This window comes from Rattus norvegicus, chromosome 9 (genome assembly GCF_036323735.1).
Source record: "Rattus norvegicus strain BN/NHsdMcwi chromosome 9, GRCr8, whole genome shotgun sequence".
NCBI lineage: Eukaryota > Metazoa > Chordata > Mammalia > Rodentia > Muridae > Rattus > Rattus norvegicus.
The window spans coordinates 104,989,861-105,015,834 of NC_086027.1; the positions used below are offsets into that span (position 1 = coordinate 104,989,861).

The following is a 25,974-nucleotide window of genomic DNA, read 5'->3' on the forward strand; positions in this document are numbered from 1 at the left end:
CACTCAAAACTAACAAGGACCCTTGGGAGCTCCCAGAGACTAAGCCACCAACCAAAGGTCATACAGGGACTGGTCTGAGAATCCCTAGCACATATGTAGCAGAGGACTGACTAGACTGCCCTCAGTTGAACAGGGTAAGTCTAATCCTATAGAGACTTGTGGCCCTAGGGGAAGGAAGATGCCCAGGAAGCCCTGGGCAGCACACTTTCAGAGGCAAAGGGGAGGGGGAATGGGATGAATTAACTATGGAAGGGGGGACCAGGAGGGGGACAACATCTAGAATATAAATAAATAAAGTAATTAGTTAAAAAAGAAAATGAGGTTTTGGAATAAATGTGGACTTTATAATATATATAACCCTGTGCATGGTAGGTCTACTGGATTCTGGTACTAATGTTGTTATTGTTTTACTTCTATGCACCGAGTAAGCAATATAAGCCAGGAACCTAGTCCATGCCACATAGAAATTAGGAGTTTTCTTATTGAGAGATATTAATACTGAGGCCTTTGAGTATATGGCCTATTTCCAGAAACTTAACTGAGATGGCAGGCTTTCTCAAAAATTTCTGTGAACTAGAATTGGGTGAACCAATCTCTCAGATCAACATGAACATTTTTAACAATAATGTGAGATTCTAGAATACTAACAATACTTTATGGTTTTTTCTACTTAAGCATAGGATACATATTTCAGGAAGAATATGAACAAGAAAAAAGCAGAAGAGGAGAAGTAGAAAAAAACACACACGCAGCAACCAACATAGGAACCACTTTCAAAAAAAAAGTTACTACTAACAATGTCTTGAGAGGTTCTCAAGTTCTAACACTTCTATTGGTTTACTATGAGTCACCATTGAACTTGCAAGCCATGACTGAGAATGCCTATGCACCTGCCTGAAATGCTAGAGATTTTGTCTTCTCTCTCTTTCTTTTTTTCTTTTCTTAATTTACATTTCAAATATACTCCCTTTTCCCAGTTTTCACTCTGGAAACCCCTTATCCCATCCCCACTCCTGCTTCTATGAGGGTGTTCCCACCTACCCACTCCCTCTTGCCTCCCTGCCCTGGCATTCCCCTGCACTGAAACAGGCATGGAGTCTTCATAGGAACAAGGCCCTCTCTTCCTGTTGATATCAAGCAAGGTCATCCTCTGCTATATATGTGGCTGGAGCCCATGGGTCCTTCCATGTATACTCTTTGGATGTTGATTTAGTCCCTGGGAGCTCTGAGAGTTCTGGTTGGTTGATATTGTTGTTGTTCCTATGATGTTGCAAACCCCTTCAGCTCCTTCAGTCTTTTCTCTAACTCCTCCATTGGGGGTCCCTGTGCTCAGTCCAATCATTGGTTGAAAGCATCCACTTCTGTATTTGTCAGGCTCTGGCAGAGCCTCTCAGGAGTCAGCTAGATCAGGCTCCTGTCAGCATGCACTTCTTAGCATCCTTAATAGTGTCTGGGTTTGGTGCCTGTATATGGGATGATTCCCTAGGTGAGGCAGTCTCTGGATGTCCTTTCCTTCAGTCTCTATTCCACATTTCAGAAACAGATTTGTATAGCAGCATTATTTTCACCAAGATGTTTTGTTTTTGCTCATTCTACTATGAAGAATACAGAGATATCTATTGATCCTTTCACACTTGTTTATTATAAGAATAGTTTTTATTTAAAAATATATTACTGAGAACCTGCTAAGCACAAAATGCCAAATGGAAATCATTCCATTGAAGAATCCTAGCCATCAGTTTAAGGGTTACACTGAGGAGCACGGTCCTGGTCCTTTCTGCTATTGCACAAATACTTCAGGAACTGGGTAATGACATTCCTTTTGGTAGGAGGGGAAGGGGTCCATTCTTTCAAGACTTGCAGAAATGCTGACTTACCCTAATCTTGATGTGTTAATCTCTTTGGAAAAACTGTGATCACAAGCAAAAACTGTATAAATACATTGTGTTAGAGAGTACTTTGGAAAATAAATCCAACCTTCCATAAGAAATTAATTAGTCTAAGTCACACTTGCAGAAGAATTCAATATATGAAGACGACCATATGAAAGTAAAGCATTGTCCATGTGAACTCCTGTGGGAACCTCGATTAAAAAGTGAGAAGTAGCAACATGTAACCTATGAAGAGTGTGTCTTCGTCATGGTTTTTAGTGCTATACAGACACAGCATGTCAATGCCAAGCTCTTTAAAAAAAAACATTTGTCTTCAGATGGCATATAGTTTGAGAGTCCATTATCATTGAAGAAGGAATGATGACAGTGCATTGGAAGACAAGGAGCCGAGAGTTCTACATCTGGATCAGCAGGCAGCAGAATCAAAAGTGACTGTGGGATTACCTTGAGCTTCTGAGATCTCAAACCCTTCCCCTTGGTGACACAAGTCCTCCAGTGAGACCACACCTACCCAACAAGGCCACACCTGCTAAAAGTGGGCCAAGCATTCAAACACATGATTCCTATTCAAACCACCACAGAGTGAGTTGATGGATTTAATTTAAGATGAGGATAACTCAATAAAGGGAGATTGTAAAAAGTAATATAAAGTCTAGGAATGAAAAGTTTCTTCATAAATTAAACCAAAACCAACTAAACTGGTATGGAGGAGAACACGTAAAAGTTAAAGGAAGACTGAAAACTAGCCTCATTTGCAGATCAAGTTCAAGGATACAACTTTTTAGGAAGATTAACAATGGGGCTTCAAATCCACTTCCCGGGAAACACCAGAGATGATTGTCATTTTTCTTGGTCACTCTCCAGTCTTGACAGTAAATCCCTGTTGTTGAGGATATCCCAGACTTGAACTATAAAATGTGGAAAAATCAAGCTGGTGTTGATTGACTCTCTTTCATAATACAGGAGGTGCTATACTGGTTCCTGGAGGATGATGTAATTATCAGCTATACCAAGGTGGTTAACTCTGACAACTGTGACAATGACTGGCAAGGTGTGACCACTTCTATAAAAGTGGCACAAATTTTAGGGGAGGAACCGGTCCCTCTCTCAGTGGACTTGTATTATTTCTTTTAGGTGTATTTCTAGGAAGGATTTTTTTTAAATCTTTAATCTTTTTGTATAAGCCAGTCATTCTCACCCACCGGATCTGTACTCAGACAGTTCCTCATCCAATTCCTCCTGCCCAGTCTCTAAGAGGATGTCCCCACTCTCCTACCCCACCAGGCCTCCCTTTTCCCTGGGCTTCAAGTGTCTCCACAGGTAGGTGCATCTTCTTTCACTGAGGCCAGACAAGGCATTCCTCTACTGTATATTTATCAGTGCCTCCTCTTAGCTAGAGTATAAGGCCTGGTTGGTTGCTCAGTGTCTGAGAGATACCGGGGCTCTAGGTTAGTTGAGACTGCTGTTTTTCCTGTGGGATCATCTTCCTCCTCAACCTCTTTCAGCTTTTCTCTAATTTAACCACAGGGGTCCCTGGCTTCTGTTCATTGGTCGCTTGTAAGTATCTGTATCTGACTCCTTCACCTGCTTTTTTGGGCCTCTCAGAGGCTTGCTATGCTAGGCTCCTGTCTGTGTCAGGCCTTGGAGCCTCCCCTTCAGGTGGATCCCAATTTGGGTCAGTTATTGGATCTCCTTTCTCTCAGTATCTTCTCCAGTTTTGTCCCCACAGTTCTTTTAGACAGGAACAATTCTGGGTCAGTGTTTTTGACTGTAGGATGGCAACACCATCATTTTACGTGATGCCCTGTCTTTCTACTAGAGGTAAACTCTACAAGTTCCCTCTACCCACTGTAGGGCATTTTATCTAAGGTCCTTCCCTTTGAGTCCTGAGGGACTCTCACTTCCCAGGACTCTGGTACTTTCTAGAGGGTCTGCCCACCTCCTGACTCCTGAAGTTGCCTGTTTCCATTCTTCCTGTTGTCCCTCAGGGATTCACTACTGTTTCCCACCATCCCCAATACCTGATCATGTTCCCCTTCTTGTATCCATTTACAAAAAAAAAACCCTCAAACTTGGCACTATTACTAAGTTTAAGTCACGTGACTGAAGAGATCATAGTTCCTAGGGAAAAACCTACTAGTTTTATTCAGCTAGATGGATATACTATTAAATCAAGTTCTAATGATTTATTATTATACCACAGATTAATGCATCTCATAACAGTCACTGAAGAATTTTCTGTCTACAGTAGATTGTGACTAACTCAGAGGCTCACAATAGCCAAAACCAGAGAAAGAAACTGAAGAATGTTCAGTTCTGAATGGAACATATGCACAGCAGACCCTCTGCCTAAGGTTCAGGAATCAGAAAGACTGTAAGAAGCCAGAAAGTTGGTAACCACAAAGAAACAGTGTTTAAACATGGAAATAGGAGTTGGTCAATAAATTCATGCCCTAGCCATAGATCTATTGGCAACTTATAGATGCTTGGAGAGGGAGAGGCCTTTTCTGTTAAAAGTCTACCTTAAGGTATCACTGTGTTTCTTTTAAGTGTTTATCTTGAGGTACCACCAGTCAGATAACTTCCCTGAGCTACAGACCTTTGTAATTGGTGGTTTTATGAACCCAATCCTCTGAATAATGGAGGAAGTTTCCCCTAGCAGACTTCCACAGAAAACCACAGTCCATTGACAAAATGAAATGTTAATTTACTATTGGATGCTTGACAAAACCAAAGCTTTGGCATAGAAGCCTGAAAACTCTGTAGACTGACAGTCTCATTTGGAGATGGACAGGAGTCTATGCCACAGCTGAGGATAACAAAATAAGCTTAAAACTCATCCTCACAAGCCAGAGTAGAGCATGCAATTATTAATATATCTTTTATTTTGAGCCTATTGCATCGGCGCACATGAAGAGACCAGTATATAAACATATGAGGAAACCAGATGATGAAAAAGAAAAAAAAATCAACATAATCATCTGCTAATGCCCAGGGCTTCTGTATTTGTTAATATTTGGGTTTTGTTTTGTATTGTGTAGTTTGTTTTCTGCCCATACTTTACTCTTTCTTACCTTTCTGTCCTTGTACTTATTTAAGATTAATGGAAATACTCTTTAACACTTTCACTGGTTATACCAAATGCTGTAACATGCCTGCTTGACTTTTATAGCCTAAAAATAACTATTATGTTAATTATTTTCAATTATTTCTAGAACCTTTTAAGATTTTCATTCACAATGTCTTTTAGAGACACATTCTCCATATACTTTCAAGATTGAAAATGTATCCAATAGCAATTGCTCTTTACTGTCAAGACATAAAACAACTTTTACACATGTGCCTGAAAAAATATCCTTGGACTTTGGCATTATGGCATTGTTTAGAAGGATTCAGATAAAAATTTAATTTTATATCTCTTAGTATTATAATGGATAAACATGGAATCTCTCTGGCAGTAAAGAAGAAAGGATATCACAGGATAGTTATAATGCATTAAGTTCAAATCAATGTGAGTCTGAAAAAATAGAGTTTCCAGGTGAAAGAAATAGAAGAATCAGTAGAAAATATAAATGTTTTAGTAAAACATGGAGAACAGACACACAAGCAAAAACGTATAGAAGCGTGTGAAAGAATGCTATATTTGGCTTGAGTTGTTTCCTAAAGGAGAGGGAAAGAAGAAATGCCTACCTGTGAGCATAGAAGCAATCTGGGGAGTTATTGAAAACTGAGTCTGCAAGTGGTAAGGCAGAAACTCTAAAGATGTATGGAAAGCAAAACTCTCTGAAACTTTGCACATCGCCTGGGTCATCAGCAGCGGGTTCCTCAACATGTACTGAAATACAGAACAGAGTGTGTCACAAGGATTTTATCCCGCCACATGCAGGAATGGCTTTCTAGAGTCTAAACCGAATGTTTCATATTATGAAAATCAAACTACATAATTCCCCAAGACACATTTAGTAGGAAACTTGTTTGGCTTCTCTCTACAGCAAATATACCTTTTTACTACGTCTCTGGTAGCTCGTTGGAAGTATTTCTCAGTGCCTTATTAGACACATTCATATTTTGCATTTAGTTATCTCAGTGAGTACAAATTTTTTTATCATGTGATTTCACTGTATTTATTGGTTTAAGATTAAACATTTAAGTAATATTTAACTCCCTAATGTTACAAACGTTATCACATTAAAAACCTATATGCATGTACTCTTCAACTCCTATGGCAAAATAGCTTTAGAATTATGCGTACTCAGAAGGGATTTTGGGATAAGAAGTTTATGGCTAATTTATTTCAAATTTTGGCCTAAAGTTTTCTTCAGGTTGTATCTTTATATACAATATCTCAACATCATTAGATTCCATTCTCCTTAAGGAAAACCTTATACTGTAAGGATCACCAGAACAATATTTAATGTATGGTAGGCCCTTGTAGTAGTCATTAAGTCACTGAGATTGGGAAGACCTTACAATTGCCATCAAGCTGCAGCTAAATATTCTAAAGCCTAGCCATAAGTACAGCTTATAAGAGAACAATAAAACCTCTAGATAAGTCTGTCCTTCAGACTGTGAACACTTTAGTCATCCCATATGCAGCTCAGAATGTTAAGCCTCGAATAAATCTTACATTGATAAGGTAAAGAGTTTTGTGTCGTGCTACTAAGTTTTGTCACGCATCAGTAGCAGAGACTGCCTTACATAACATAATTGGAAATATTTGAAGACATTCGTCAGCTGCTAATTTTTTTTCATAAAGGCATACACAAAATCATATTTGTTTTGTGTTTCTATGGATTGAAATATAAATGTGCAGTTTGGAGCCGGAGAGATGGCTCAGTTGGTAAAATGATTGCTTTTCTCAAGAACCTGAACTCAACCCCCATAACTCATATTTAAAAGATGCCAAAACAGTGGTACACATTCATAATATCAGTGCTGAGAGATGGAGACATCAGGATAGTCCTGAGGCCTATTAGTAAGCTAGCTTAACCTACATAGCAAGTCCTGGGCTTGCATGTTTCCAAAAGGAGATAAAGGTGGCTAGCTCCTGAGGAAGCACACCTGAAGTCACCTGGATAGCTCATGTAACTGTACATATTTCCATGTAAACATGAACATACATGAACATTTACATACATGCCAAGAAATACAAACCTGTATATTTCTTCATATAATTTAGGTGTTCACTGTGTGTGTATTTGTGTGTGCTATTCTATTACACTTCCTTGTGGTTTGAGTTGATTTGTTAAGAATTCACTATTCACTGTTTTATATTCTTACATTTAGGGAACCATTATTAATCTACTGTACTGCCTACAGATTCATTCATGTGCACAAAATCTCCTTAGGACACACTGAAGAACTATTTAAATTAGAGGAATACCAAAGAATATTGATCAGCATAACAATAAATGCACATACCTCACAGTATTAGTGTAATATTCATAAATGTCATGATACTCAATTAACCTATTAATCAAAAAAAACCAATAAAATTAAGGGTGGTATATTTGTACATACATGCACATGTGTATATGCTTTGGCATGTTCATGTATATGTATATATGCATCCATCTACATGTATATATCTGTTAGAGAGTGTTATTTGCTATAACAATGAATGAAATATCATTTGTAAATGATCATATGTAAGTGAAAAGAAATGTATTAATCATTATTAGTTTAGAGAAAGACAAATTCAAAATGCTCTCTGCAGTATCTAGGGGGCTAAGAAAATAGTTTCTCTATGTACAAAACACTGATTATAATAGTGATGTAGAAGTAAAACTGGGAAAGGATGAAAGGTGGTAAAATCATGCCAGGAATAAGCTTTTGGGTACAGTGGGATCAATGTGATCCTCAATCATAAGTTATATAATTTAAAGGAGTCTCTTAAAGACAACAAATGCATAAAAGTTGTAAGGGTAGGACAAAGGCACACGAGTTTTTCATGATTCGGTGTCTGCTATTTACAGTGAGTGAGATATCGTAATGAACCCTAAAAATATAGATAGTTAATTTACTTCTTTCAAAGAATTTTAAAAAAGACAAATGTTAACACTCAGTCTTCTTAGACTTTAGAAAATATTGATAAGGATTTAAGCTTAATATTTATCAATATAAATAATTTATAGTTATTTAGTTTCTGCATTGTTAAATAATAGTTACATGTAATATCTGTATAGAATTAATATTAAATAGGCCAGCTGTGGAGCTGCAAACCTGAAACTCTAGGACTCCAGTGGCCAAAGAAGGATTAATGCTCAAGTACACCCTGAAAAATAAAATGAAACTTTCAAACATGGAATTAAATGATCAAGGAAATGTAACCAGTTAATATCATGCATGATTTCATAAAGATAAGCATTAGAAAATAGGAATAGATGAACATCTCATATATAAAATCCACTTAGCTCTAAATGGATTCAACTACTCAGAAAAACTATACCATGAAGGTAGTCCATGCCGGACCATAGCTCCTGTTCACATCCAGACTGACAAGGTCAATTCAGTTCACACAAGAAATGTAAGCTCAGTTCTTCACAGTAACAAACAAAAACAACTCACAATTTTTACGGATGTATGAAAGACCAAGGAGAGCCAAAACTAACCAAGACAGTAAGAATGCTGTTAGAGGTATCACTGTGCACGATTTCAGGTGATACTACAGAGCCTTAATATAAAAGAACATGCTATTGGCACAAAATAAACCTGGTAATCAATGTAGCAGGAGACTGCTAAAACTGTGTGCAACTAAAGTCACTGTGATTTTGACGAAGGAGCTCCAAAACACAGATTGGAGAAGGTAGTATCTTCAGCAAATGTTGCTGGAACAACTGGACGTCTGTAGGCGTAAGAACAAAGCTTGATCTTTGTCTGTTACCCTTCACAAAAAGGTTACAAATGGATCAATGACCTACCCCACTATTATACCTGAATCTCTGAAACTACTAAAGGATAAAAGAAAAAGTACATTTAAAGATAAGGAAAGGAATTTCTAATTATTATTTCAGTGATATGAGAAATAATGTCAACAGTGGAGATGTGGAATCTCACGAGATCGAATTGCTTCTTCTTCTTCTTCTTCTTTTTTTTTTTTTACAAAGGAAGCCCTTAACAGAATGAACTGATACCATTTTAAATCTTCCCAAATATATATGTGACCTATGGTGTTAATATTCAAAGAACAAAATAAACCTACAGAAGGTAAACAATCCACTTAACAAATGCTCTAGGACACTGGACTGAGAATTCCCTAAAACAAATCAGACCTAATTTCCCAGCCTCCTCTCCAACACTCTAGCAAAGGGGGTGATGTTTCTTCACTGTCTATCCTGATTCCTAGATGCCAAGTCCTTCAACAGAAGAATGCAAAGGAGATATGTGGGGCATTTACCCAATGACGTATTCGTCAGCTGTTAAAAATAATGACAACATGGAATCTTCAAGGAAATGGATGGAACTAGAAAAACCATCATTCTGTGTGAGGTAACCAAGACTTGGAAAGATAAATATTGTATATATTTACTTATATGCAGAAATTCACTGTTAAGTCAATAATAAACCAACTACAGCCCTTATACCCTGGGATGTTATGTATTGAAGAAGGGACTAGGGGGCAACAACAGAAATACCTTATTAATACTTTGGAAGGATTAGGGTTCTCTTCCCTAGTGAAGGTTATGTATCTTTCTCTTGGTGTTCCTATTTGCCTGTAGTTCTTTCTCTACAGTTAAGAAAAGGGGGTTTGGTATACATGGAGATGGTAAGAGGCAAAAAGGGAAAGAGAGGAGACATATTTTAATAGTAAAATAAAATATTTTCTAAAAAGGAATGGGATGGTTTGAGTAGAAAAACTGAACAAAGAATAAGTATCTCCAAGAAGGAGAAAATTACTAAATATTGGGAAGATATACAGTTCTAATGTGAGTTAGGAAAATCCAATTGATGTCATTTTGTAGACTCTTAAAGGTGTTATTCACAGTGTAAAATACTCTAAGAATGAATGTGTATGAAATTATAACCATACAATTTATATGCCAGAAAGAATGTTATAAACTGAAGAAAATATATTCAGACTGGGACTAGAGCATTGGAAGGGGCTCCCTATGTATCTCTATGTCTGTTACTACTCTAATAGACCTGTTTATCATACAGAGAAACAAAGGATTATTGGTTTAAATACTGGATTCTATTTGTGTGTGTGTATGGGGGAGGATATGTGTTAACACATAAAGCTCTTCTAACTCATGTAATTTTGGTAAATGTCATAAATATTTCTTCAAAGGCAGTGAAAACAAAATTGTACCAGATAAATTAAAACCAAATCAAATTCTACTTGTGCCTCATCAGTCTCTAGCACTAGATGGGTGTTTGGCAAAGAAGGGGGCTAATTCCATTATAAGGAGAATGAATAATTTAGTGATTTATCTAAGAGATAAATCACCAAACCTTTCATACAAATATGAATTAAACACTTTGGCATATGCTTAACTGTATAAGAAAATTACACAGCTCAATTTAACTGGCTTATTAGCAAAAATTTTTTACTTTACCCAAATGGCAAAAACAAAACCCTTGAAACGAGGTTGAATTTTCTGATCTTTCAGTCTCTTGTCAAAGGTAGGAGGTTCCTTTCTTTTCGCAAGTTTTAACTTGTGTGCACCTATAGGTTGCAAGGAAAATAATACTTTTTTATCTCCGAGTGAATATTAAAGTATACATTAAGCTCTTGTACTCATTATAATAATTGCATTTTGTCATGGAATGGCAATTGAGTTATGTTAAACACACTAAAACCAATGTGTGTTTTAGAATGCAAATTATTAAAAAACAATTGTGCTTTGCAAAACATAATTCTTTGATAATGAAAATTTCTCACATTTGACCTGTTATAATTCTGTAGTTGGTCACAATGTACGTCTTTTAACTGCTTAAAGTATGGTATCCATTGCTAAATTAATTTTTAATTTAATGTAGAATAGCCATACTCAATAAATAACATTTGATGACACTCCTCTAAAAGCCTCCCCCATGAAACATCATTTGTGTACCATAAAATATTTTGTAGTATGATCATTTAATTAGATGCTGAGAAAGCATTTGACAAAATTCAAGACCCCTTCATTATAAAAATCCTGGAAAGAATATGAATTCAAGGCACATACCTAAACATAGTAAGAGCCATAAACAGAAAACCAGTAGCTAACATCATACTAAGTGGAGAGAAACTTGAAGCAATCCCACTAAAATCAGGGACTAGACAAGGCTGCCCACTCTCCCCTTACTTATTCAATATAGTTCTTGAAGTTCTAGCCAGAGCAATCAGACAACAAAAGGTCAAAGGGATACAAATTGGAAAGGAAGAAGTCAAAATATCACTATTTGCAGATGATATCATAGTATAATTAAGTGACCCCAAAAGTTCCACCAGAGAACTACTAAGACTGATAAACAACTTCAGCAAAGTGACTGGGTATAAAAGTAACTCAAACAAATCAGTAGCCTTCCTCTACTCAAAGGATAAACAGGCTGAGAAAGAAATTAGGAAATGACACCCTTCATAATAGTCCCAAATAATATAAAATACCTCAGTGTGACTTTAACCAAGCAAGTGAAAGATTTGTATAGTAAGAACTTCAAGTCTCTGAAGAAAGACATTGATGATCTCAGAAGATGGAAAGATCTCCCATTCTCATGGATTGGCAGGATTAGTATAGTAAAAATGGCCATTTTACCAAAAGCAATCTACAAATTCAATGCAATCCCCATCAAAATTCCAATCTAATTCTTCATAGAGTTAGAAAGAAAAATTTGCAAATTCATTTGGAATAACAAAAAACCCAGGAGAGCGAAACTTTCCTCAACAATAAAAGAACTTCTGGGGGAAACACCATACGTGACCTCAAGCAGTATTACAGAGCAATAGTGTAAAAACTGTATGGCATTGGTACAGAGACAGGCAGATAGACCAGTGAAATAGAATTGAAGACCCAGACATGAACCCACATACCTATGGTCACTTGATTTTTGAAAAAAGAGCCAAAACCATCCGATGGAAAAAAGATAGCACTTTCAACAAATGGTACTAGTTCATTTGAAATGTAAGTAAATAAATATATCTAATAAAACTTTTAAAAAAGAGTTAAAGAAAAGAATGCAAATCGATGCTTTCTTATCACCCTGTACAAAGCTCAAATCCAAGTGGATCAAAGACCTCCACATGAAACAAGATACACTCAAACTAATAGAAGAAAAAGTGGGGAAGAGTCTCGAACATATGGGCAGTGGGGAAAATTGCCTGAGCAGAAAACCAATGGCTTATGCTCTAAGATCAAGAATCGACAAATGGGATCTCATAAAACTACAAAGCTTCTGTAGCCAAAGGACACTGTCAGTAGGACAAAATGGCAACCAACAGATTGGGAAAAGATCTTTACCAATCCTACATTTGATAGAGGGCTAATATCCAAAATATACAAAGAACTCATGAAGTTAAACTCCAGAGAGCCAAATAACCCTATTAAAAATGGAGTACAGAGCTAAACAAAGAATTCACAGACGAGGAATATCAAATTATCTGACAAGCACCTATAGAAATGTTGAACAACCTTAATCATCAGGGAAATGCAAATCAAAACAACCCTGAGGTTCTACCTCACCGCAGTCAGAATGGCTAAGATCAAAATCTCAGGCAACAGCAGATGCTGGTGAGGATGTGGAGAAAGAGGAACACTCCTCCATTGTTGGTGGGATTGCAAACTAATACAACTTCTCTGGAAATCAGTATGGAGATTCCTCAGAAAATTGAACCTTGTACTACCTGAGGACCCAGCTATATCTCTCCTGGGGATATACTCAAAAGATGCTCCAACATACAGCAAAGGCATATGCTCCACTATGTTCATAGCAGCCTTACTAATAATAGCCAGAAGCTGGAAAGAACCCAGATGCCCTTCAACAGAGGAATGAATACAGAAAATGTGGTATGTCTACACAATGGTGTACTACTCAGCTATCAAAAACAAAGACTTCATGAAATTCATAGGCAAATGGTTGGAACTAGAAAATATCATCCTGAGTGGGATAATCTAATCACAGAAAAACACACATGGTATGCACTCATTGATAAGTGAATATTAGCCCAAATGCTCAAAATCCCCAAGATGCAATGCAAAAACCACATGAAACTCAAGAAAGATGACCAAAATGTGGATGCTTCACTCCTTCTCTAAAAGGGGAACAAAAATATCTATAGGAGGGCATAGGGAAGCAAAGTATATAGCAGGGACTGAGGGAATTGCCATTCAGAGCCTGCCCCACATGTGGCCCATACATATACAACCACCAAAACTAGATAAGATGGATGAAGCTAAGAAGTGCATGCAGACAGGAACAGATATAGATCTTTCCTGATCGACACAGCCAAAACAAGTCAAATATAGAAGTGAATGCTAGCAGCAAATCACTGAACTGAGAACGGGAACCCCATTAGAGGAATTAGAGAAAGGACTGAAAGAGCTAAAGGGACTTGCAACCCATAAGAACAACAATGCCAACCAACCAGAGCTTTCAGGGTCTAAACCACTACCAAAAGACTGGACTGACCATGGGTCCAACTGCTTATGTAGCAGAGAATAGCCTTGTTATGGCACCAGTGGAAGTGGAAGCTCTTGGCCTTTTTATGGTTGGATCCCCAGTTTAGGGGATTGTTGGAGGACAGTAAGGAGGAGTGGATGGGTTGGGCAACCGCCTTATAGAAGGGGCTGATGGACCAGAAACTGGGAAAGGGAATAACATTTGGAACATAAATAAGAAATACCCAATTTAATAAAAATGGCAAAAAGTATTTTGTGGTAATAAATGTTACTACCAAGTTAGAACTTTGTGCAGTAATACATAGTACTAATGTAATAGTAATGATAATAGTAATAGACGCAATTATAATATTTTCATTCTTGAATACATATCACTACACATTTTTACTTGACATGATCTTACACACTGTCCTCTCTTACCTGCCTTCATCTTTTCTTGTCATGCAGCCCCTTTTGTCCCTTCATTTCCTACATGTATATGCCATCACAGCCTTTTTCCTGCAAGTATTATGATTTTTCCTTACATCAGATTGAAGTGCCCTGGGTAACACATTTTCCTTATTCAGTAATTTGTTGTTGGATTTCTAGGCAGGTTTTAAACCATGGCTTTTGTGAATACAACAGTAAGAGTAATGAAGGTTTCACTTTTCTAGGAAGATAACTCATTAGAACTTTTTTTAAAAAATGAAATTATATTTTTTGTTACCTTTAATCTCCTTTTATAGTCCAAAGATTATCCCTTGCCTGGTATGACCTCTGACAGTTCCTCATCCTATTCCTACTCCCCAATCCTTAAGAGGATGTCCCTCCACATCCACACCCCCCACAGCATTCCAAGCCTCCAAATTCCTTGGGGCCTCAAGTATCTCAAGGGTTTCGTGCATCTTCTCTCATTCAGGCCAGACCAGGAAATCCTCTGCTGTGTATGTCAGTGTCCTCAGACCAGCTAGTGTATGCTGCCTGGTTGGTGGCTCAGTGTATTAGATATTTCAGGGTTCCAGGTTTGTCCACTGGATCTTTGACAGAGAAGCCAAAACATACAATGAACAAAAGGAAGCATCTTCAATGAATGGCGCTGGTTTAACTGGCATTGTGTATGTAAAAAATGAAAATAGATCCATATTTTCCTCCTTGCACAAAACTCAATTACAGTTAAATCAAAGGCCACAACATAAAACCAGATACACTGAATTTAATAGAAGAGAAATTGGGAAAGCCTCAAACTCATAGGAATGGGGGTAAATTTCCTAAACAGAACATTAAAACTAAGGCTCTAAGGTCAAGACTTGATGAATGGGACCTCATGATACCGAAAAGCTTTTGTAAGGCAGAGGATATAGCCAATAGGGGAAATCAGCAACTATATAATGGGAAAAATATTCTCTTACCCCACATTAGATAGAGGGCTAATATCCAAAATATGTAAACAACTCAAGTAGCTAACCAAAAAAAGCAAAAAATTCAATAAAAAGTGGGGTATAGAACTAAACATAAAATTCACTACAGAAGAAATCTTGAATTGCTGAGAAGCACTTAAAATGTTCAATATCCTTAATCATAAGGGAAATACAAATCAAAACAACACTGAGATTGGTGTATGGTGGTATATTTTACACTAATCAGAATGGCTAAGATCAAAAATTCAGGTGACAGCACATGTTGCCCAGAATGTGGAGAAAGAGGAACATTCCTCCATTTCTGGTGTGACTACAAACTGCTACACCTACTCTGGAAATTAATCTGGAGGTCCCTCCAGATTGGAAATAGATCTATCTGAAGACCCAGCTTTACCACTCCTGGGCATAGAACCAAAAGATGCTCACCATGCCCAAGTATATATGCTCCAGTATGCTAATATTTCCCTTATTTGAGATAGTCAGAAGGTGGAAATGGAGGAATAGATACAGTAAATGTGGTTCATTTACACAGCAGAATAGTATTCAGGTACTAAGAATGGGCACATCATGAGTTTTGCAGGCAAATGGATGAAACCAGAGAATATCAAAAGGAGATGCATGGTACATACTCACTGACAAGTGGATATAAGCCCCAAAGCACAGAATACCCAGTATACTAACTACACACAGAACTCAAAACACTTAACAGGTTATGGAGCCCAAGTGGGGATGCTTCAAACCCACTAGGGAGGGAGAAGAAACAAGAGGACAAAGGAGAGGGCCTTAGGAAAGGAAAAAAGGGGGAACATGATCAGGTATTGTGGTACAGGGAACGGAAGTGACTGCAATAGGGCCATCAGAATGAATGGAAGTATAAAACATTGGAAGGTTGGAGGTGAGGTGCATTCAAGAATGTCCCAGAGACCTGAGAAGTGGGTGAATCTCAAGATTCAAAGAAAGGAAACTTAGATGAAATGACCAACAACAGAGAGAGAAAAGATATAGAATTCACCTCCAGTAGAAAGAGGAGAGATGGGATTGCTACAAAAACTGCAACTCAAGATTATTCAGTTCTAAAATAACTGCAGAGACAAAAATGGAGAAGAGATTTAGGGAAAGGAGGTCTAGAGACAGACCCAAATTGGGACCCATCTCAAGGGGAGGCTCGAAGGTCTGACATTATTACTGATACTATGGTGTACTTACAGACAGGAGCCTAACATGGCTGCCCATGAAGAGGCCCAACACGCAGCCAAGTGAGACAGTTGCACTTATACCCAATTATTAGAACTTCTTTAATGACAGTTATTCTAGATGGTGAGAGACCGAATCTCAAAAGAGTTTCAAAAAAAAAAAAAGAATTAGAATTTCTATGATGGCTAAAGTTGTTAAACTCTTACTTTAATCTTTGTAGTTTAACATATAGAGTAGATAATTTCATAACTATTTTCATGCATATATGTCATCATATTGTTCATATTTGTTCACTTTTCCTATTGCTCTCCCACATGTCATGGCCACCCAATCCCACTGATTCCTCTCCGTGTAAGTCTGAAGTTCTGCTCATGTATTGTCTGTATTTCATTGCTCTATATCCAATATTCCTTAAGTTTTCCTCAGTCCTTTACTTCATCATGTCTCTAGTTGTCACACCCACAATATCCTTGCACACATGCACACACACACACATATACACAAAATGCAACCATTCATACGTACATATTTTTAAATGTATTTTACATTTATGTAAAAAAGCTTGTTATTGGACTTTCGAAGTTTGAGTTAACATAAGATTTCCTTCCACTCTCACGATTTCATTTTTCTTTATGGCTGAATAAAATTCCACTGTCCATATGAACTATGTTTTTTTTTATCCCATTTAACTATTTATAAAAATCTAGATAAGTTCCATCTTCTAACTATTGTAAATAATGAGGCAATGAGGAAAAATGTATAGTTACTCAGGCATACATGTGCAAAAGTCATATAGTTAGGTCATAATGGCAGTTTTATTTTCAGGTTTTTAAAAAATATTTTAATTATGTATAAATTTGTGTGTGAGAAAATATGTACACATAAGCACTTGCCTGTGTGGCCCACAAATACAGGTAGTTTGACCAGTCTCACCTCCTCTCAAAGGGGGACCTGACTTCTCAACTACTAAAACATCTCTCCAGCCCTGTAATTTCTGGAATACTTTTTTTGAGGAACCTACACACTAACTGTAGAAGTTTATGTTTCCACCAGCATCGAGTAAAGGTTTTTCTTTCCCCACATTTTCTTGAACATTTTATTCTCATGTGGAGGTGAAATTACAGTGCAGATTTAATTTGCATTTGCTTCATGGTGGTACCAAGCGTTCTCCAAATATTTATTGCCTGTTTGTATTTCATTCAAAATTGATTATGTGGCCAGGTGGCGGTTGCAAACAGTTTACATCAAGTATTTGGGACGCAGATGGAGATGATCTTTGAGTTGATAGCCAGCTTCATCTACAGAGTGAGTTACAACATAACCAAGGCTACCCAGCATAGTGCTGTCTAAAAATATTATGAATTTCTCACATAGGCTTTGTTAGTGATGAGCTTGCCTTTACATGACTGTCTCTGCTCTATGTCAAATGTTTGTGCATATTATACTTCTATCCTCCATTTCCATTTGCATTTCTTGAAGAACTGAACCCAATATTCATCGTTTTCCCTGACCCCTTTTTGCTCTTTCCCTTCATCACTCTTTTCACTCTTGCCTTCATCACTAGCAAGTCCATTCCTTCACTGGCATTAGAGCTACTTCAGTGTAATTGCAGTATGTATAGAAGAGCAGCTAAGGCATCTAGACTCATGGACTGAGCAACTACTGACCATTATACAAATTATATAATACACACACACACACACACACACACACACACGCGCGCGCACACACACACACATGTGTGTGGTGTGGGGAGAGAGAGAGAGAGAGAGAGAGAGAGAGAGAGAGAGAGAGAGAGGAGAGAGACAGAGAGAGAGAGAGGAGAGAGAGAGACAGACAGAGAGAGAGAGAGATTCATTCTATAAGTCCTGTTACTCTAAACAATCTGACTAACAATCAAGGATAAATAGATTTAAGTATACATTCATATTCAAAAATACCTATGCACGTTAAAGAACAGATGCTGGCGAGGATGTGGAGAAAGAGGAACACTCCTCCATTGTTGGTGGGATTGCAAACTGGTACAACCATTCTGGAAATCAGTCTGGAGGTTCCTCAGAAAATTGGACATTGAACTGCCTGAGGATCCAGTTATACCTCTCTTGGGCATATACCCAAAAGATGCCCCAACATATAAAAAAGACACGTGCTCCACTATGTTCATTGCAGCCTTATTTATAATAGCCAGAAGCTGGAAAGAACCCAGATGCCCTTCAACAGAGGAATGGATACAGAAAATGTGGTACATCTACACAATGGAATATTACTCAGCTATCAAAAACAACGACTTTATGAAATTCGTAGGCAAATGGTTGGAACTGGAAAATATCATCCTGAGTGAGCTAACCCAAACACAGAAAGACATACATGGTATGCACTCACTGATAAGTGGCTATTAGCCCAAATGCTTGAATTACCCTAGATCCCTAGAACAAACGAAACTCAAGACAGATGATCAAAATGTGAATGGTTCACTCCTTCTTTAAAAGGGGAACAAGAATACCCTTGGCAGGGAAGAGAGAGGCAAAGATTAAAACAGAGACTGAAGGAACACCCATTCAGAGTCTGCCCCACATGTGGCCCATGCATATACAGCCATCCAATTAGACAAGAGGGATGAAGCAAAGAAGTGCAGACTGACAGGAGCCGGATGTAGATCACTCCTGAGAGACACAGCCAGAATACAGCAAATACAGAGGCGAATACCAGCAGCAAACCACTGAACTGAGAATAGGACCCCCGTTGAAGGAATCAGAGAAAGAACTGGAAGAGCTTGAAGGGGCTCGAGACCCCATATGTACAACAATGCCAAGCAACCAAAGCTTCCAGGGACTAAGCCACTACCTAAAGACTATACATGGACTGACCCTGGACTCTGACCTCATAGGTAGCAATGAATATCCTAGTAAGAGCACCAGTGGAAGGGGAAGCCCTGGGTCCTGCTAAGACTGAACCCCCAGTGAACTAGACTGTTGGGGGGAGGGGGACAATGGGGGGAGGGTGGGGAGGGGAACACCGATAAGAAAGGGGAGGGGGGAGGGGGATGTTTGCCCGGAAACTGGGAAAGGGAATAACACTCGAAATGTATATAAGAAATACTCAAGTTAATAATAAAAAAAAAAGAAATAATGAGTACCACAAATACATACAAATAAAACTATAGATCATAAATATAATATTTGGATGTACTAGTGCTTGATTTGGTAGAAACAACAACCACACTATGATAATATTTCTTTATTACAGAGCAATTTCAGTAGCAAAGCATATTCATAAAAAATGTAGTTTATCTGTGCTTAGAGAATGTGAGCTGACAGTAAAAGTTATTGTAACTAATTATATTCTTTTGTACTCACCGGGTAAACTAGTTGGAAAGCATAACAATACTAAAAATACAGAAAACGAGATTGCAGCAACGAACAAAAAAGTTTTCCACCACCCAAACTGCAACAGTAGATGTATCTTAGCAGAGTCACTTGAAATAAAGAAAGGTGAAAAAAATGAATTAGGAACACTTATAAAGCAAATCATTATTTGTTGGGAAAGGGGGGGTTTCCTGTTACTTTGCATTCACTTGTAATTTGTCACTATGACTTTGGCGGCTTTGATGTAAACAGCTCGTTGTTAGTATCCAATGTTACTACTTTGTTTTTCCTCCCATCAGAGCCTCACTTCCCCACTCTCATTTCAGTGCTATGACTCAGGTAGCAGATGGTCCTCTTTGCTCCTATTTAGTTTTCTATTATTATTATTATTATTATTATTATTATTATTATTATTCTTTTAATTGTGCTTCTGGAACACCAAATCTTCTTCATCTGGCTCCTTTAAATCTTGCGCCTGGCTTCTTCTAGCAAGAAAACTGGGTTCCCAAGATCCAGGGATGCAGGGACCCTTGCCCAGCCAGTGGCATGGGTTCCTTCCAGTCTGAACCTGCACCCTGAGCAGACCTCGGATGTTGGCTCTGCTTCCACTCTTACAACAGCCAAAGAGAGCCCAACTCCCAGGTGCACTGAAACACCCAGGATCACAGGATCACAGGATCACAGAGGAACTTTGATTCCCAGAAGATCATACACACCCAGAAGCACTGGAACTCTGACACACTCAAGATCACAGTTGAAGCCAAAATATCTTTCCCAATACCCAGTGTAACTGGGACTTCCACAGGAACCAGGGAACACAAATGCCTGCCCAATCAGAGGCACAGGTTCCAGCTTGCACCTGTGCCTGGAACAAAGCCAGGGTTCGGGCTCCCTACCCACTCCTGCAATCCTCAGAGAAATCTTGACTCCCAGGAACTCTAACACAACAGGATCTCAGGAGCTTGGTCACACCAAGATTTCAGAATCACAAAGGCATCTTGACTCCCAGGAGCTCTGACTCACCCAGAATCTCAGGAACACAGGATCCAAGAATCACAGGATCACAGAGACAACTGGATTCTGAGGAGTTGTGAAACAACCAGGATCACAGAAGGGACAGGTTCCAATCAGAGATAACAAGGGCAGGTAACACTAGAGATGACCAGATGGTGAGGGGCAAGCACAAGAACATGAACAAAAGAAACAAAGGCTACTTGGCATCCTAAGAAACAAGTTCTCCCTCTACAGTAAGTCCTAAATACCCCATCACACAAGAAAAGGAAGATTCAGATTTAAAATCACATCTCTTGATGAAGATAGAGGACTTAAGGAAGAACATAAATAATTCCCTTAAAGAAATACAGGAACGGGGTTGGGGATTTAGCTCAGTGGTAGAGCACTTGCCTAGAAAGCACAAGCTCCTCAGCTCCTAAAAAAAGAAAGAAAAGGAAAAAAAAAGAAATACAGGAACATCAATGGGAGGAGAGGTCCTTGGTTCTGTGAAAGCTCAATGCCCCACTCTAGGGTAATGCCAGGGCAGGGAGGCAGGAAAGTGTGGGTAGCTGGGTAGGGAAGCACCCTCATAGAAGTAGCAGGAAGGGGAATTGTATAGGGAGTTTCTGAATGGAAAGCTGGGAAAGGGGATAACATTTGAAATGTAAATAGAACAAATATCCAATGGAAAAAAGAAAGAAAAAAGAAATAGAAGAGAACACAGGTAAACAGGAAGCAGCCCTGAAAAAGAAAACACACAAGTCCCTTAAGAATCAGGAAAACACAACTAAACAGGTGAAGGAATTGAACAAAACTATCCAGGATCTAAAAATGTAAATAGAAACAATAAATATATCAGAAAAGGAAGCAACCCTGAATATAGAAAACCTAGGAAAGAGATCAGGGGACATAGATGCAAGAATCACCAACAGAATACAAGAGATAGAAGAGAGAATTTCTGGGGCAGAGGATACACAGTGAACATTGAAACAGCCATCAAAGAAAACGCAAAATGTGAAAAGGTCTTTTCACAAAACATTCATGAAACAATCCAGGACACAATAAGAAGACCATACCTAAGGATGATAGATGTAGTAGAGAACAAAGATTCCCAACTTAAAGGCCAGTAAATATCTTCAACAAAATTCTAGAAGTAAACTTCCCTAACCTAAAGAAAGAGATGCCCATAAGCATACAAGAAGCCTACAGAACTCCAAATAGACTGGACCAGAAAAGAAATTCGTTCTGTCACATAATAATCAAAAGACCAAATGCACAAAACAAAGAAAGAATATTAAAAGCAGTAAGGGAAAAATGGGCATGTAACATGTAAAGGCAGATGTATTAGAATTATACGTGATCTCACCAGAGACTCTAAAAGCCAGAAAATCCTGGGCAGATGTAATACAGACCCTAAGAGAACACACATGGAAGCCCAGGCTACTATACCCAACAAAATGCTTAATTAACATAGATAGAGAAACCAAGATGTTCCATGACAAAAAACAAATTTACATAATATCATTCCACAAATCCAGCCACCAAAATAATAGATGAAAAACTCCTAACACAAGAAGGGAAACTATTCCACAGAAAAACTATTTTCTTTCAACAAACCCAAAAGAAGATAGTCACACAAACATAATTTCACCTCTAACAACAAAAATACCAGGAAGCAATAATCACTTTTTCTTAATATCTCCTAACACCAATGGACTCAATTTTCCCATAAAAAGATATAGACTAACAGACTGGATACATAAACAGGACCAGCATTTTGCTCCATGCAGGAAACGCACCTCAGTGACAAAGATAGATATTACCTCAAAGTAAAAGGCTGAAAAAGATTTCCAAGCAAATGATTCCAAGAAACAAGCTGGGGTAGCCATTCTAATATTGAATAAAATAGTCTTTCAACCAAAAGTTATCAAAAGAGATACAGAAGGACACTTCATAAATGTCAAAGGAAAATTCTACCATGTAGAACCCTCAGTTCTAAACGTCTATGCTCCAAATGCAAGGGCACTCACATTCATAAAAGAACCTTTATTTAAACCCAAAGTATACATTGTACCTCACACAATAATAATGGGAGACTCCAAAACCCCACTCTCTACAATGGACAGATATGGGAAACAGAAACTAAACAGAGACACAGTGAAACTAACAGAACTTGTGAAGCAAATGGATTTAATAGATATCTACAGAATATTTCATGCTAAAACAAAAGAATGTACCATCTCCTCAGCATATCATAATACCTTCTCCAAAACTGACATTTTAATCAGTCACACAGTAGGCTTCAACAGATATAGGAAGATTGAAATAATCACATGTATCCATCCTATCAGAGCACCCTGGACTAAGGGTAGGCTTCAATAGGAAGAGTAACAACAGTAATCCCACATATACATGGAAGCTGAACAACATTCTACTCAATAATAACTTGGTAAAGGAAGAAATAAAGAAAAATCTTAAAGACATTTTTAGAATTCAATGAAAATGAAGGCACAGCATACCCAAACATATGGGATATATTAAAAGGAGTGCTAAGAGGAAAACTCATAGCTCTGAGTGTCTCCAAAAAGAAACTGGAGAAAGCATACCCTAAAAGCTTGACAGCACACCTAAAAGCTCTAGAATAAAAAGAGGTAAATACACTCAAGAGCAGATGACAGGAAATAATCAAACTGAGGGCTGAAATCAGCCAATTAGAAACAAAAACAACTATATAAAGAATCAACAAACCCAGGATCTGCTTCTTTGAGAAAATCAAGAAGATAGATCAAACCTTAGGCAGACTAACCAGAGGGCACAGAGACAGTATCCAAATTAACAAAATCAGAAATGAAAAGGGAGACATAATAACCAAAACTGATGAAATTCAGAAAAAATCATCAGATCCTTCTACAAAAGCCTATATTCGACAAAACTGGAAAATCTGGATGAAATAACCAATTTTCTAGACAGATCCCAGATATGAAAGTTAAATCAGGATTAATTAAACCATCTAAAGTGTCACCCAACCCCTAAAAAAAAAATAAAAGCACTCATTAAAATTCTCCCAATATAAAAATGCCCAGGACCATATGGGTGTAGTATAGAATTCTATCAGACCTTCAATGAAAGCCTAATACCAATACTCTTCAAACTATTGCACAAAATAGAAACAAAAGGAACACTATCCAATTTGTTCTTTGAAGCCACAATTACACTTATACCTAAACCACACAAAGACATTACAAAAAGAGAGAATTTCAAACCAATTTCCATTATGAATATAGATGCAAAAATACTCAGTAAAATTCTTGCAAACTAAATCCAAGAATACATCAAAACAATCATTCACCATGAGCAAGTAGGCTTCATCCCAGGGAGGCAGGGATTGTTTAATATACAGACATCCTTCAATGTAATCCACTATATAAACAAACTCAAAGAAAAGATCCACATGATCATCTCATTAGATGCTGAGAAAGCATTTGACAAAATTCAATATCTCTTCACTATAAAATTCTTAGATACATCAGGAATTCAAGACCCATACCTAAGAATAGTAAAACCAAAGTACAACAAACCAGTAGCCAACATCAAACTTAATGGAGAGAAACTTGAAGCAATTCCACTAAAATCAGGGACTAGACAAGGCTGCCCACTCTCTCCCTACTTATTCAATATAGTCATCAAGTCCTTGCTAGAACAACTAGACAACAAAAGTAAGTCAAAAGGATACAAATTGCAAAGCAACAAGTCAAAATATTACTATTTGCAGATGATATGGTAGTAAAATTAAGTGACCCCAAAAATCCGACCAGAGACCTCCTACACCTGATAAACAACTTCAGCACAGTTGCTGCTTACACAATTAACTCAAACAAATTTGTATGTAACCTTCCTCTTACTCTGGGGATAAACAGACTGAGGATGAAATTATGGAAACTTCACCCTTCACAATAGATACAAATAATACAAAATACATTAGTGTGACTCAAACCAAGCAAGTGAGAGATTTATATGACAAGAACTTCGAGTCTTTGAAGATAGAAATCAAAGGAGATTGCAGAAGATGACAGATCACTCATGCTCATGAGTTGGCAGATTTAATATAGCAAAAATCACCATCTTATTGAAATCTACAGAATCAATGCAATTTCCATAGAAATTCCAACTCAGTTCCTCATAGAGTTAGAGAGAGCAATTTGCAATTTCATTTGGAACAACAAAAAACCCAGTACAGCAAAACCTATCCTCAAAATAAAAGTACTTCTGGGGGAATCACCATCCCTAACCTCAAGCTGTATTACAGAGCCATAGTGATGAAAACTGTTAGGTGTTGGTATATAGAGAGGAAGGTAGATCAATGGAATAGAATTGCAGACCCATAGCAGTGAAAGCACATGCCTATGATCACTTGATCTTTGACAAAAGGAGCTAAGACCATCCAGTGTAAAAAAAAAAATACAAACAGTATTTTCAACAAATGGTTCTGTTTCAACTGCTGGTCAGCATGTAGAAGAATGCAAATCATTCCATTCTGTTTGCCTTGTACAAAGCTCAAGTCCAATTATATCAAGGGCTTCCACATTAAACCAAATATACTGAATCTAATAGAAGAGAAAGTGGGGAAGAGACTGGAAAACATGGGCACAGGCAAAATTTTCCTGAATAGAACACTAATGGCTTATCCTCTAATATCAACAATAGACAAGTGGGACCTCATAAAATTGTGACTCTTCTGTAAAGCAAAGGACACTGTCAATAGGACAAATGGTAACCAACAGATTGGGAAAAGATCTTTACCAATTCTACACCTGTGAGGGCTCATTTTCAATATCAACAGAGAACTTAATTAGACTGCAGATAATCAAATAACCCTGTTAACAATGAGCTACAGAGTTGAACAAAGAATTCTCAACTGAGGAATATTGAATGGCCTGAAAGCACCTAGGAAATTTTCAACATCTTTATTCTCTGGGAAACACAAAACAAAACAACCCTGAGAGTCCATCTCACACTTTTCACAATGGCTAAGATAAAAAACTCGGGTAAGAGCAGATGCTGGTGAGGATGTGGAGAAAGAGGACCACTCCTCCATTTTTGGTGGGATTGCAAGCTGGTACAACTACTCTGGAAATCAGTCTGGTGGTTCCTCAGAAAATTGGACATAGCTCCCAGCTATACCATTCTTGGGCATATACCTAAAAGATGTTCCAACATATAACCAGGACACTAGCTCCACTATGTTCATAGCAGGCTCATTTATAATATCCAAGCTGGAAAAAGCCCATATGTCCTTCAACAGAGGAATGGATATAGAAAATTTGGTACATATACAATGGAATACTACAGAGCTATTAAAAATAATGACTACCAGGAATTCTTAGGCAAATGTATGCAGCAAGAAAATATCATCCTAAGTGAGGTAATCCAATCACCAAAAAACTCACATGGTTAGCACTCACTGATAGTAGCCCAAAAGCTCGACTTCCTGACATACAATTCACAGATAACATGAAGCTCAAGAAAAAGGAAGACT

At 37.8% G+C, this 25,974-nt stretch overlaps 1 protein-coding gene across 14 annotated transcripts in view; it reads right to left on the minus strand.

The window, feature by feature from the left end:
• Positions 1-25,974, minus strand: part of Slco6c1 (solute carrier organic anion transporter family, member 6c1) — an 80,571-nt gene that overhangs the window by 42,352 nt on the left and 12,245 nt on the right. For 7 of the 14 annotated variants that reach the window (XR_005488857.2, XM_039083104.2, XM_063266802.1 and 4 more), the window contains 3 exon segments: positions 19,437-19,555; positions 10,448-10,557; positions 5,583-5,727 (listed from right to left, as the gene is read on the minus strand). The exons of 2 other annotated variants lie outside the window; for them this stretch is intronic. Coding sequence is in view for 11 of the 12 variants with exons in the window: in XM_039083104.2 (XP_038939032.1) it covers positions 5,583-5,727; positions 10,448-10,557; positions 19,437-19,555 (374 nt within the window). In the remaining variant the exon portion in view is untranslated. 14 annotated transcript variants of the gene reach the window in all.